The sequence below is a fragment of the Antennarius striatus genome, chromosome 4, assembly GCF_040054535.1.
Source record: "Antennarius striatus isolate MH-2024 chromosome 4, ASM4005453v1, whole genome shotgun sequence".
In the NCBI taxonomy this organism is placed as follows: Eukaryota; Metazoa; Chordata; class Actinopteri; order Lophiiformes; family Antennariidae; genus Antennarius; species Antennarius striatus.
Window position 1 is genome coordinate 1,857,044 of NC_090779.1, and position 14,533 is coordinate 1,871,576.

The 14,533-nt window shown below is 42.0% G+C and overlaps 2 protein-coding genes across 4 annotated transcripts in view; one reads left to right on the forward strand and one right to left on the reverse strand.

Moving 5' to 3' along the window:
• The first annotated feature begins 9,230 nt into the window (after nucleotides 1-9,230).
• LOC137593846 (uncharacterized) lies at nucleotides 9,231-13,534 on the forward strand. Of its 2 annotated transcripts, XM_068312899.1 has the most exons (3): nucleotides 9,231-9,264; nucleotides 9,654-9,706; nucleotides 11,325-13,534. In XM_068312899.1, the coding sequence occupies exons 2-3, from the start codon at nucleotides 9,699-9,701 to the stop codon at nucleotides 12,970-12,972; spliced, it is 1,656 nt and encodes a 551-aa protein (XP_068169000.1). In that variant the 5' UTR covers nucleotides 9,231-9,264; nucleotides 9,654-9,698; the 3' UTR covers nucleotides 12,973-13,534. The 2 variants fall into 2 exon arrangements, with proteins under 2 accessions (XP_068169000.1, XP_068168999.1); XM_068312898.1 differs by lacking the exon at nucleotides 9,231-9,264 and having other exon boundaries at nucleotides 9,567-9,706.
• A 424-nt stretch (nucleotides 13,535-13,958) lies between these two features.
• LOC137593437 (uncharacterized) overlaps nucleotides 13,959-14,533 on the reverse strand; it is a 215,649-nt gene continuing 215,074 nt past the window's right edge. Inside the window, exon 4 of one of the 2 annotated variants that reach the window (XM_068312127.1) lies at nucleotides 13,959-14,299. In XM_068312127.1, coding sequence (XP_068168228.1) covers nucleotides 14,207-14,299 — 93 coding nt within the window. In that variant the 3' untranslated portion in view covers nucleotides 13,959-14,206. The remainder of the gene's footprint in view (nucleotides 14,300-14,533) is intronic. The other variant, XM_068312131.1, reaches the window with a different exon arrangement.

Below are 14,533 nucleotides of genomic sequence, written 5' to 3' on the forward strand. Positions count from 1 at the left end.
CTGGTAAACATTTTAAGTATGTCAAGAGTGCATTGTACATTTAATTTTTTTCAATAATTCTCCATACATTTGAGATATAAAATTAAAAATTTAAAAATAATAACTAAAAAAAATTCACGCTCTTATTTTGAATAAAGAAAATTTGTATCAACTTCCGGACCAGTTCCCGGTGCCGCTTCCAATGGCAGGGCGGAAACAGGAGACACCACCCTGATACGTCACAGACAGTGGGAGTCTCACTGTGAACGGAAACACTAGCAAACACGTACGTTTGGTGTAAACTTTGTCTTTAACAAAGTGGTTTCAAACATTTACATTGTATTCATTAAAATAGTGTAATAAACTTCCGTGATAGACATTACACAGACGCTGATTGGTTGCATTTGAATTAAGCTCCTCCCCAAAGTATGAGTCCTTTTAGTGACTGGTTACTGAAAGAAATGTGATTGGCTGCTTTGAATTTAAGCCCTCCCCAAACTGTGAAAGTCTTAATACTATTGGTCAATTTCAAGTATTGTCATAGTATTTTCAACGCGCTTCGAAATGAACCATTGAATATTTATTTCGAGCGCACAGATCCGATGTATATCTCTATACTGTATTTGATTTTTTTAAAAGTTTTTTGTTTACTTAATTAATGAAAGGCTTATGTCAAACGCATATCATCCTTCTGAATCCAAAATTTATATACAATCTGAGTCATTTCTTTTGCAGAATATTTAGGATAACGTATACCATGGCAAATATATGGACAAATTTGGGCCCCCATTGGTGTCCACTCACAAGCTTTCTTTATTTTTTAATTTACTTTTTTTTTGTGCAAATCCTCAAAAACACACTGTGGTGATACTGCATGTTGTATGTACTGCTTTGTGTACATATTGTAGGGAAGCTGAGAGAAGGAAAGAGTCCACATGTTATTAATGTTTGAAGCAACTTGAACATACGTCAATTGGAATGTTATATAGAGTACACATTATATATTATTTATAAGTACCATGACTTGATATGACAAAGAGGGGAAAGCCAAAAAATCTCATGTAACATGAACTTAAAATTGAACTGCACCTGCACTGAAGTTTTGCAGAAGTCCGCAGTGTGTCCACCCCTACAGATGATCCATGAATGAAACAAGAAATAAAATAAAACATATATAATTTAATTGTGGTTTAAAAGTGTCTCTGGGCAAGATACATTCCAAGTGACTGTTTCACTTGTGTGTCTGTGTGTGTGAGATTGTGAGGATGGTTTAAGCTGCTAAACTCGGGTGGTTCCTTGAGTAGTCAAGCAGACTAAAAAGGTGCTATATAATTGTGTTTCTGTCATGAGGTTCAGGGTTAGGACCATATGCAGGACATCCGTGGAGAAGCTTTCATTCATAGTTGAATCAGAAAAAGCATGTTTCTTCATCTGAGCAGATGAAGCTTCATAAAGCTTTGAAGCCTTTCATCCAATTGGTTCAGTCCAGAGCAAGCTGGACTAGTAGGACATCTAGTGGACACAAAAATATCAGTTGGCATGAGTTTGAAGTGTGTGGCGTTTTGCAGACAGCCTGTGAATAAAAATAAAGGATGGAAAACATGTATATACTAGTGATGGCAGTACACTGTGTATATATACTAGAGTATATATACACAGTGTGTATGTATACTGAAGTATATATAAACAGTGTGTATGTATACTACAGTATATATTATATATACTAAAAACATATACTGTATACATAGTGTTGATTTTGTTTATTATTTCACATTAATTCTATTAATTTGATTTTATTTCCGTTTTTGACTTATTTTGTTGGATTTTCTTATTTGATATTTAATTTAATGGCATTGTTTTCATTGTTTTAATGTAGCCACAAGAGCACACAAGCCAGTGTCTTATTGTGCCGGTCCCAAGCCCGGATAACTAGAGAGGGTTGCGTCAGGAAGGGCATCCGGTGTAAAACTTTTGCCAAATCAAACGTTAGTTAGGAATGTCCTGGAGGTAAAAAGAGTGTCAGATAGAGTGATGAGTCTGAAGCTAGAAATAGAAGGTGTGATGTTCAATGTTGTTAGTGGGTATGCTCCACAGGTAGGATGTGAGCTGGAGGAGAAGGAGAAATTCTGGTTGGACTTTGATGAAATGATGCAGAGTGTAGGAGCCATACATGAGGGTTGGACTGATGTGTATGTGTCTGATGGTGTATGTGTGTGTATTGGCTGATGGTGAGAGGTGTGGCACTGGGTGTGTCTCGTAGAAGTTCATAATTAATGCCACTCACCTGTTTTCACGGTGGGTTTGTTTGTTAAGACGTGGGGTGAACACCGGAGTGAAACTTTCTGTTGACCGTTTCACGCTTACGCTTATGTTTACATTTATATTTTACATTACGTTACGCTTAAGATTACGTTTATGCTTATACTTGCATTTGCATATTGATTATCTGTATTATTGTCTTTGTTTTATGGCCACTCAGAATGTAAATATCAATTATGGTGCAGTGTATAATAAACAAGGATTATTGATGAGATACAGAAGTCAAGCAATTAATTGGATAGCGCGTCACCAGGTAACTCCCGTGTGTAGCCTACGGTGGCTGTTATGTCGTTCATTCGTTTATCAGCCGCAACACAGAGCATACCTAGAAGTGAGAGAGTTGTCATTGGAGCAGACTTCAATGGACATGTTGGTGCAGGAAACAGAGGTGATGAGGAGGTGATGGGCAGGTTTGGTATCCAGGAGAGGAACGCAGAAGGACAGATGGTAGTTGACTTTGCAAAAAGGATGGAAATGGCTGTAGTGAATACTTTCTTCCAGAAGAGGCAGGAACATAGGGTGACCTATAAGAGTGGAGGTAGGAGAACACAGGTAGACTACATCTTGTGTAGACGGTGTAACCTGAAGGAGATCAGTGACTGTAAAGTAGTGGTAGGTGAGAGTTAGAATAATGGATATAAGTTATCTCATAAATACTCTTTTATATTCCCTTAATATTTGTACTACATAGCATGACCATATAAATGTTTATACCTGTGTGTAAGTGTCTTGCTATGTATTGAGTTATTTTTTCAGGGAGACAACAACAGCAATGGGATCACTGGAGTGATACTAGAGGTGTCTTGAGCAGGATGTGACCTCTGAACTGTTAATTTGGAATGTGCCTGGTTGTTGTTTTTTAAGGAGAGGATGCTGTAAAAAGAAGAATTATTAACTCTTTTATGGCATCATGCCACAGGTGTTGTTTTACGGTTGGTTTTCTGCCCCCCATCCCTTAGAAAAATAATGTAAACAGGCAACACCCCAAGAGAATAAAAAAGAGGTTTCGGCAGAGACATGTTGAGAACAGGTTGGAGAACTGTAACTGAGCACATCTCTGTCCGTTCTCCTCGCGAGTAAAAAATATAACTGTTGTCTCCTCCTTTTTGTGAGTGTGTTTTAAATGTTCTAGGTTGCTTGAACCTGAGAGAGAGTGTAGATAGATAGATAGATAGATAGATAGATAGATAGATAGATAGATAGATAGATAGATAGATAGATAGATAGATAGATAGATAGATAGATAGATAGATAGATAGATAGATAGATAGATAGATAGATAGATAGATAGATAGATAGATAGATAGATAGATAGATAGATAGATAGATAGATAGATAGATAGATAGATAGATAGATAGATAGGTAGATACTTTATTAATCCCGGAGAAAATTGTATCCAAACAGCATAGGATGGTGGTGTGTAGGATGACTCTGGTGGTGAGGAAGATGAAGAGGACAAAGGCAGAGCAGAAGACAAAATGGTGGAAGCTGAAAAAGGAAGAGTGTTGCATGACTTTTAGGAAGGAGTTGAGACAGGCTCTGGGTGGTCAGGAGGTGCTTCCAGATGACTGGACAACTACAGCTAATGTGATCAGGGAGACAGGTAGGAGAGTACTTGGTGTGTCATCTGGAAGGAAAGTAGATAAGGAGACTTGGTGGTGGAATGAGGAGGTACAGGAGTGTATACAGAGAAAGAGGTTAGCCAAGAGGAAGTGGGACACTGAGAGGATTGAGGAGAGTAGACAGGAGTACAGGGAGATGCAGCGTAAGGTGAAGGTAGAGGTAGCAAAGGCCAAACAAGGGGCTTATGATGACTTGTATGCTAGGTTGGACAGTAAGGAGGGAGAGACTGATCTATACCAGTTGGCAAGACAGAGAGACAGAGATGGGAAGGACGTGCAGCAGGTTAGGGTGATTAAGGATAGGGATGGAAGTCTATTGACAGGTGCCAGTAGTGTGATGGGAAGATGGAAAGAGTACTTTGAAGAGTTGATCTTCTTCTTTTCCTTTCGGCTTTTCCCTTCAGGGGTCGCCACAGCGAATCAATTTCCTCCATCTAGCCCTGTCCTTTGAATCCTCTTCTCTCACACCAACTACCTTCATGTCTTCCCTCATTACATCCATAAACCTCCTCTTTGGTCTTCCTCTAGGCCTCCTGCCTGGCAGTTCAAAACTCAGCATCCTTCTACCAATATATTCACTATCTCTCCTCTGGACATGTCCAAACCATCTCAGTCTGGCCTCTCTGACTTTATCTCCAAGACCTCTAACATGTGCTGTCCCTCTGATGTACTCATTCCTGATCCTATCCATCCTGGTCACTCCCAGAGAGAACCTCAGCATCTTCATCTCTGCTACCTCCAGCTCTGTCTCCTGTCTTTTCTTCAGTGACACTGTCTCTAGACCAAACAACATCGCCGGTCTCACCACAGTTTTGTACACCTTTCCCTTCATTTTAGCTGAAACTCTTCTATCACACATCACACCTGACACTTTTCTCCACCCGTTCCATCCTGCCTGGACACGCTTCTTCACCTCTTTTCCACACTCGCCATTGCTCTGGACTGTTGAGCCTAAGTACTTAAAATCCTCCACCTTCTTGATCTCTTCTCCCTCTAGCCTCACTCTTCCACTTGGGTTCCTCTCATTCACACACATGTACTCTGTCTTACTGCGGCTAACCTTCATTCCTCTCCTTTCCAGGACAAACCTCCACTTCTCTAGCTTCTCCTCCACCTGTTCCCTGCTCTCACTGCAGATCACAATGTCATCTGCAAACATCATAGTCCATGGAGATTCCTGTCTAACCTCGTCTGTCAGCCTGTCCATCACCATGGCAAACAAGAAGGGGCTCAGAGCTGATCCCTGATGCAGTCCCACCTCCACCTTGAACTCCTCTGTCACACCTACAGCACACCTCACCACTGTCTTACAGTCTTTATACATGTCCTGCAACGTTCTAACATACTTCTCTGCCACTCCAGACTTCCTCATACAATACCACAGTTCCTCTCTGGGCACCCTGTCATAAGCTTTCTCCAGATCTACAAAAACACAATGCAGCTCCCTCTGGCCTTCTCTGTACTTCTCTATCAACATCCTCAAAGCAAATACTGCATCTGTAGTACTCTTTTTTGGCATGAAACCATACTGCTGCTCACAAATGTTCACTTCTGCCCTTAGTCTAGCTTCCACTACTCTCTCCCATAACTTCATTGTATGGCTCATCAGCTTTATTCCTCTATAGTTGCCACAACTCTGCACATCTCCCTTGTTCTTAAAAATGGGCACCAGCACACTTCTCCTCCATTCCTCAGGCATCTTCTCACTATCTAAGATCCTGTTGAACAACCCAGTCAGAAACTCTACCGCCACCTCTCCTAGACACTTCCATACCTCTACAGGTATATCATCAGGACCGACTGCCTTTCCACTCTTCATCCTCTTCAATGCCCTCCTCACTTCATCCTGACTAATCTTTGCTACATCCTGGTCCACAACAGTCACCTCTTCTAGTCTTTGTTCCCTCTCATTTTCCACGTTCATCAACTCTTCAAAGTACTCTTTCCATCTTCCCATCACACTACTGGCACCTGTCAATAGACTTCCATCCCTATCCTTAATCACCCTAACCTGCTGCACGTCCTTCCCATCTCTATCTCTCTGTCTTGCCAACCGGTATAGATCAGTCTCTCTCTCCTTACTGTCCAACCTAGCATACAAGTCATCATAAGCTTCTTGTTTGGCCTTTGCTACCTCTACCTTCACCTTACGCTGCATCTCCCTGTACTCCTGTCTACTCTCCTCAGTCCTCTCAGTGTCCCACTTCCTCTTGGCTAACCTCTTTCTCTGTATACACTCCTGTACCTCCTCATTCCACCACCAAGTCTCCTTATCCACTTTCCTTCCAGATGACACACCAAGTACTCTCCTACCTGTCTCCCTGATCACATTAGCTGTAGTTGTCCAGTCATCTGGAAGCACCTCCTGACCACCCAGAGCCTGTCTTAACTCCTTCCTAAAAGTCATGCAACACTCTTCCTTTTTCAGCTTCCACCATTTTGTCTTCTGCTCTGCCTTTGCCCTCTTCATCTTCCTCACCACCAGAGTCATCCTACACACCACCATCCTATGCTGTTTGGCTACACTCTCACCTACCACTACTTTGCAGTCACTGATCTCTTTCAGGTTACACCGTCTACACAAGATGTAGTCTACCTGTGTGCTCCTACCGCCACTCTTATAGGTCACTCTATGTTCCTGCCTCTTCTGGAAGAAAGTATTCACTACAGCCATTTCCATCCTTTTTGCAAAGTCAACTACCATCTGTCCTTCTGCGTTCCTCTCCTGGATACCAAACCTGCCCATCACCTCCTCATCACCTCTGTTTCCTGTACCAACATGTCCATTGAAGTCTGCTCCAATGACAACTCTCTCACTTCTAGGCATGCTCTGCATCACTTCATCAAAGTCCGACCAGAATTTCTCCTTCTCCTCCATTTCACATCCTACCTGTGGAGCATACCCGCTAACAACATTGAACATCACACCTTCTATTTCTAGCTTCAGACTCATCACTCTATCTGACACTCTTTTGACCTCCAGGACATTCCTAACAAACTCCTTCTTCAAGATATCTCCTACTCCATTTCTCTTCCCATCTACACCATGATAGAACAACTTAAACCCTGCTCCTAAACTTCTAGCCTTGCTACCTTTCCACCTGGTCTCCTGGACACACAGTATGTCTACCTTCCTCCTCTGCATCATGTCAACCAACTCTCTACCTTTTCCTGTCATAGTTCCAACATTCAACGTCCCTACTCTCAGTCCTATACTCTTGGTGTTCCTCTTCTCTTTCTTCGTGCGAACGCACTTTCCTCCTCTCCTTCTTCGACCAACAGTAATCCAATTTCCACCGGCGCCCTGTAGGTCAACAGCGCCGATGGCGGTCGTTGTTAACCCGGGCCTCGACCGATCCGGTATGGAAGTCATAGGTTTGATTCGCATCTTTGATTTGGCAAAAGTTTTACGCCGGATGCCCTTCCTGACGCAACCCTATTTATCCGGGCTTGGGACCGGCACAATAAGACACTGGCTTGTGTCCTCTTGTGGCTACATTACTTTGAAGAGTTGATGAACATGGAAAATGAGAGAGAACAAAGACTAGAAGAGGTGACTGTTGTGGACCAGGAAGTAGTAAAGATTAGTCAGGATGAAGTGAGGAGGGCATTGAAGAGGATGAAGAGTGGAAAGGCAGTCGGTCCTGATGATATACCTGTAGAGGTTTGGAAGTGTCTAGGAGAGGTGGCAGTAGAGTTTCTGACTGGGTTGTTCAACAGGATCTTAGATAGTGAGAAGATGCCTGAGGAATGGAGGAGAAGTGTGCTGGTGCCCATTTTTAAGAACAATGGAGATGTGCAGAGTTGTGGCAACTACAGAGGAATAAAGCTGATGAGCCATACAATGAAGTTATGGGAGAGAGTAGTGGAAGCTAGACTAAGGGCAGAAGTGAACATTTGTGAGCAGCAGTATGGTTTCATGCCAAAACAGAGTACTACAGATGCAGTATTTGCTTTGAGGATGTTGATAGAGAAGTACAGAGAAGGCCAAAGGGAGCTGCATTGTGTTTTTGTAGATCTGGAGAAAGCTGATGACAGGGTGCCCAGAGAGGAACTGTGGTATTGTATGAGGAAGTCTGGAGTGGCAGAGAAGTATGTTAGAGCGGTGCAGGACATGTATGAGGACTGTAAGACAGTGGTGAGGTGTGCTGTAGATGTGACAGAGGAGTTCAAGGTGGAGGTGGGACTGCATCAGGGATCAGCTCTGAGCCCCTTCTTGTTGCTATGGTGATGGACAGGCTGGCAGACAAGGTTAGACAGGAATCTCCATGGACTATGATGTTTGCAGATGACATTGTGATCTGCAGTGAGAGCAGGGAACAGGTGGAGGAGAAGCTAGAGAGGTGGAGGTTTGTCCTGGAAAGGAGAGGAATGAAGGTTAGCCGCAGTAAGACAGAGTACATGTGTGTGAATGAGAGGGACCCAAGTGGAAGAGTGAGGTTACAGGGAGAAGAGATCAAGAAGGTGGAGGATTTGAAGTACTTAGGGTCAACAGTCCAGAGCAATGGAGAGTGTGGAAAAGAGGTGAAGAAGCGTGTCCAGGCAGGATGGAACGGGTGGAGGAAAGTGTCAGGTGTGATGTGTGATAGAAGAGTTTCAGCTAAAATGAAAGGAAAGGTGTACAAAACTGTGGTGAGACCAGCGATGTTGTTTGGTCTAGAGACAGTGTCACTGAGGAAAAGACAGGAGACAGAGCTGGAGGTAGCAGAGATGAAGATGCTGAGGTTCTCTCTGGGAGTGACCAGGATGGATAGGATCAGGAATGAGTCCATCAGAGGGACAGCACATGTTAGAGGTTCTGGAGATAAAGTCAGAGGGGCCAGACTGAGATGGTTTGGACATGTCCAGAGGAGAGATAGTGAATATATTGGTAGAAGGATGCTGAGTTCTGAACTGCCAGGCAGGAGGCCTAGAGGAAGACCAAAGAGGAGGTTTATGGATGTAGTGAAAGAGGACATGAAGGTAGTTGGTGTGAGAGAAGAAGATGAGAAGACAGGGTTAGATGGAGGCAATTGATTCGCTGTGGCGACCCCTGAAGGGAAAAGCCAAAAGGAGAAGAAGAAGACTGAATGTTTCCCAGAATCCCTCCAATTTCTCTCCTACTGATAACTTGAACTCTTGTGTTTCTCAGAAATCACATGACCACAGAACGCACCGTGCACTGAATACTAATGACTTTTAACCATAGATTATTTCTATGAGCAGTAGCTGCTTTTTCATTGGGGGCTCACAGTCACTGTGTTTCTGATAAGTCATGTGACCTGTGCTCTGCCCAGCCCCTCCCTCTGCCTTTATATTCCTCTCCCGTCTCTCTGTGGTCAGAGAGCTTCAGGACGACAACAGGTGAGAACGCTGATGGTTGTCTGGACTTTGAATATGCCAATTTATTTATGAGAAAATACATTTGAATGTTTTGTGATGTGTATCTTTTCCATCCAATGAGACATGAGATAATGATGTAAACTTTTTCTGGTGTTTATGACGTGAGACAGAAATGAATCAATAGGATCACAGTTTGCTTGTTTCTTGTGTGTAAAGAGTTGTGTGCACATATTTACATGTATAATGTAACCTCCATACTGAACTCCATTTTGAACCCTTTTTCTATTTTTATGTCTTCGTTATGTATTTCCTGTTTCTGCTCTCATCAGACTGTTTGGACACTTTTTTCCCTTGTGTTGGTAATTTGTCTCCTCCCATGAGTTTAAAAATGTTTTATCTTCTATCAATAGAACTGATAAGCTGGTCCATTCTCAAGACTGTCTACACCCACAACAATGGCAACGTGAGTACAATCATTACTTTATTGAAATGTATAAAATACATTTGTTTTTGTTTTAGAATCTACCTCTGCAGCATCTTTGACTTGTAAATTATACACAAGTATAGAAGCAAAAACATACAAATTAGGTTTGTCTATCAAGTGGCTCAGTGACGCGCTGGCGAAGCGTCCAGAGTGAAGTCTCGTCGTGTAAATCAAGGATGGATGAAATATAGTTGTCAGCTGAAATAAGCTGGAAAAATCTAAAATCATGATTAAAATCACTCCCTGTTTACTTTCTCCAAGGAAGAAAGGATGACTTTGTCCTGGAATGTTATAACCACATAAAATTGATTAAAAAAAAGATTCCACTTTAAACAAAATATATAAGCATATAGAAACTAAAAAGTCAAAGTCAGCCTTATTGTCAAGTGTACCGTACATGCACGACATACAGCACAGATGAAATTGCAGTCCTCTCTGACCCATGGTAAACAGGCAGTACAACAGGCAGTACAACACAGGCAGTAAAACACAGGCAGTACAACACAGGCAGTAAAACACAGGCAGTATTACACAGGCAGTACAACACAGGCAGTAAAACACAGGCAGTAAAACACAGGCAGTACAACATAGGCAGTAAAACACAGGCAGTACAACATAGGCAGTAAAACACAGGCAGTACTACAGGCAGTAAAACACAGGCAGTACTACACAGGCAGTACAACGCAGACAGTAAAACAGGCAGTAACACAGGTAGTACAACACAGGCAGTACAACACAGGCAGTACAACAGGCAGTACAACAGACAGTACAACACAGGCAGTACAACAGACAGTACAACACACAGTACAACAGACAGTACAACAGACAGTACAACACAAAGTATGAGACGAAACGCAAGGAATGGTAAACATCTCACACGCCGCCATCCCATCTACAGAGGGATGGCGGCGTGTTTGTCAACTTTATAACATGATTGCTAATGAATTAGCTAGTTGGACAAATTGATTTTGAAGGTACGATTTCAGCTCTCAAAGCAAACAAGCTAATATAAGCTAATGTATCATTGTGTCATAGTTAACAGATAGATAGATAGATAGATAGATAGATAGATAGATAGATAGATAGATAGATAGATAGATAGATAGATAGATAGATAGATAGATACTTTAAAATAAAAACAGTATAAAATTTAAAAAAATATAACAATATTAAATTAAAATATAAACAGTATAAAATTAAATTAAAATATAAAACAGTATAAAATTAAAAAAAAAAGTCTAAAATTAAATTAAATTAAATTAAATACATTATAAACAGTATAAAATTAAATTAAATTAAATTAAATACATTAAATCCAACATTGGCTGGTTTCAGCTCTGGACTGGGCTCATACTCCATCAGTGTCATTTTAATTCAGTGAACCAGGTTGAGATAAGTATAGAGAAAAAAATTCTCCTCCTGTGACATAATGTTGCTGCTGCTGACTTGTAAAATACCCCAAATTGGGAAAGATATGGTTCATCGTGGGTTAGCGTTAGGAAGTGATAGCCAACACCTGTGGCCATTGCAATTATTCTGTTGATGCTGATTCATGTTTTGGACATTATGTAACATGTATGTATGTCTGTTTCTACAGACCAAACTCATCCAAATTTGATTACATGACCTCCAAACGTTTGATCCAATCAGGATGTCCTGATATCTACCAGCTGACTCCAAAGAAAGAGACCAGTGGAACTCTAAGAAGAATGACTCTGGGTGAAAGAAATAGTCTAGCACCAAACAAAACCATCTTGCTCGTTGGAGAAACTGGAACAGGAAAATCCACTCTGATCAACGCTCTGGTCAACTACACCATTGGAGTGAAGTTTGACGATGATGTCTGGTTTCAGATCATCGAGGACCAGGGAGATGAGGGGCTCCCAGGGAGAAACCAGTCTGAGAGTCAGACATCAGATGTCATTGTTTATGAGATCTTTGGTTTTGAAGGTAAATCTCTTCCTTTCTCCCTGACCATCATCGATACTCCTGGATACGGGGATACCAGATCGATCGATAAAGACGACATTGTCAAACAAAGACTGTTTGACTTGTTCCGCGCAAATGATGGCATTCATGAGATCGATGCAGTGGGTCTGGTGCTGAAAGCGACAGAGAACCGAGTGAGCGATCGACTGAGGTACATCTTTGATTCAGTGATGTCTCTGTTTGGAAAGGACATGGAGAAGAAGATTGTTGCCTTCATCACTCACTCAGATGGCATGACACCTGATAATGTTTTAACGGCTCTTGAAGACGCAAAAATCACATTTGCCAAAGATAAGGACAACGACCCAGTCTACTTCCTGTTCAATAACCGCCAGACCGTTGCGAAAACAAAGAAAACTAAGGGTCCCTTAAAAAATGCATGGGACTTCACAACGGAGGAAATTCGCCAATTTTCAGAATTTCTGGGAGGAAATTCAGCTCAAAACGTGACAAACACTGTGGAGGTGTTGAATTCACGCATCAAACTGACCGCCTGCATCCAGAATCTGCAAGAGAGAATTCAGTTGGCTGAATTGAAACAGAAAGAAATCCAACAAACGCAGGAAGCGCTGAAGAAATATGAGCAGGAGATGAAAAATAATGCAAACTTTGTCATAGAAATCGAAGAGCCCTACAAAGTCAAAGAAAGTATCAAAGGTGGGTGGTGGGGTTGGGGTTGGTTGGGTTGGGAGTGGAGGCAGCTGTTTTATGAGGGAGCTGTCTGCTGTACCACCTGTGAGGAGACCTGCCACTACCCAGGATGCACAGTGGCCTGGTCTCCAATGCTCTGTGAGGTCATGAAAGGGGGTCGCTGCACTTCATGCACCAACAACTGTGTCGTATCATCCCACGTGAAAGAAGAATGGATCTATGTGAACAAGTCAAGGAAGGTTCAGAAGACCCTGCAAGATGTGAAGGACAAGTACGAACAGTATCAGGCAGGAAGTAAGAGCAAATTGAGCCTCTTGGAAACTCTTCAAGGGAAAATGAATGAATATCAGAAAGAAAAAAATATGTACTTGCAAGAGTCCTACAATCACGTGATGAAACTGGAGAGCATCGCCCTGAACAGACAATCACTGTCCACTCAGGTCCACCTGGACTTCCTCATTGCAAAGATGAGGGAGATGGGAGATTATTCAAAGGTCGGCACGCTGGAAGGTATAAAACGTCAGTTAGACAAAGACAAAGGCATCAAAGCAGCAATGCAGTACGGGTTCAGCAAACTAACAAAAGCAGCTAAAGGAATGTTGTAGGAGGACGGCCTGAGTGAGAGACGTCAGCTGTTCATGCACACATTTAATCCTGAAGAAGCTTCTTGATTCTACTCACTGGACATCACCACACCATTATGTTTAAATACGGAATTACTGAAGTACTATTGACTTGCAGTTACACTTCTCAGTCTTGCCTGTCTAGTTAATAGAGTTTCATGACATCTGGACATGCTTGGGGTAGGGCGCCCCCTGATGGACGCTGTCAAGAACTTTTTCTGGCCTCTAAAATCACATTCAGTTCAATAAGAATTTTTTTATTTAATTATTGTCACTTATTTTCCAGATGCTTTGCTACTGTCAATAGACATGTCTAATAATGTGCTTAGTTTGTCGGGAAACAAAAAAAAGTAAGACATTTAGCCCGGTGGTGGTTTGAAGCCTCCTCCTGTGTCCCTGTGTTCTAGCAATGTCAATATATGCAATGCAAAATAAATGATGTATGGATTTATATACGTGTATGTATATATTATACTAAAGGTGTGAACAAACCGATGCTCTTTATAATGAAATATGCAAACAATAAAGATAAGCTGAGAATCTGATGCATCATCTGGTGTTTGATGACCATTTTTTATTTGTATGAGATGAAGTGTTTTAATCAGAAACAAAATCAGAATCCTTTCATAATCCCTGAGAGGGAAATTGTTTGTTGTTGCAAGACAAGAGTAGATAAATTCAGTTTAAACAAAGATCACTGAATGAATTTATTTCTACGAAACAAATTAATTCATGAAGAAATCACGAGCAGTATTCTGAAATAAAAACAAACAAAAATATGGAGGAATGATGTAGCCGCAAGAGGACACAAGCCAGTGTCTTATTGTGCCGGTCCCAAGCCCGGATAAATACAGAGGGTTGCGTCAGGAAGGGCATCCGGCGTAAAACTTTTGCCAAATCAAAGATGCGAATCAAACCTATGACTTCCATACCGGATCGGTCGAGGCCCGGGTTAACAACGACCGCCATCGGCGCTGTTGACCTACAGGGCGCCGGTGGAAATTGGATTACTGTTGGTCGAAGAAGGAGAGGAGGAAAGTGCGTTCGCACGAAGAAAGAGAAGAGGAACACCAAGAGTATAGGACTGAGAGTAGGGACGTTGAATGTTGGAACTATGACAGGAAAAGGTAGAGAGTTGGTTGACATGATGCAGAGGAGGAAGGTAGACATACTGTGTGTCCAGGAGACCAGGTGGAAAGGTAGCAAGGCTAGAAGTTTAGGAGCAGGGTTCAAGTTGTTCTATCATGGTGTAGATGGGAAGAGAAATGGAGTAGGAGTTATCTTGAAGGAGGAGTTTGTTAGGAATGTCCTGGAGGTAAAACGAGTGTCAGATAGAGTGATCAGTCTGAAGCTAGAAATAGAAGGTGTGATGTTCAATGTTGTTAGTGGGTATGCTCCACAGGTAGGATGTGAGCTGGAGGAGAAGGAGAAATTCTGGTCGGACCTTGATGAAGTGATGCAGAGCATGCCTAGAAGTGAGAGAGTTGTCATTGGAGCAGACTTCAATGGACATGTTGGTGCAGGAAACAGAGGTGATGAGGAG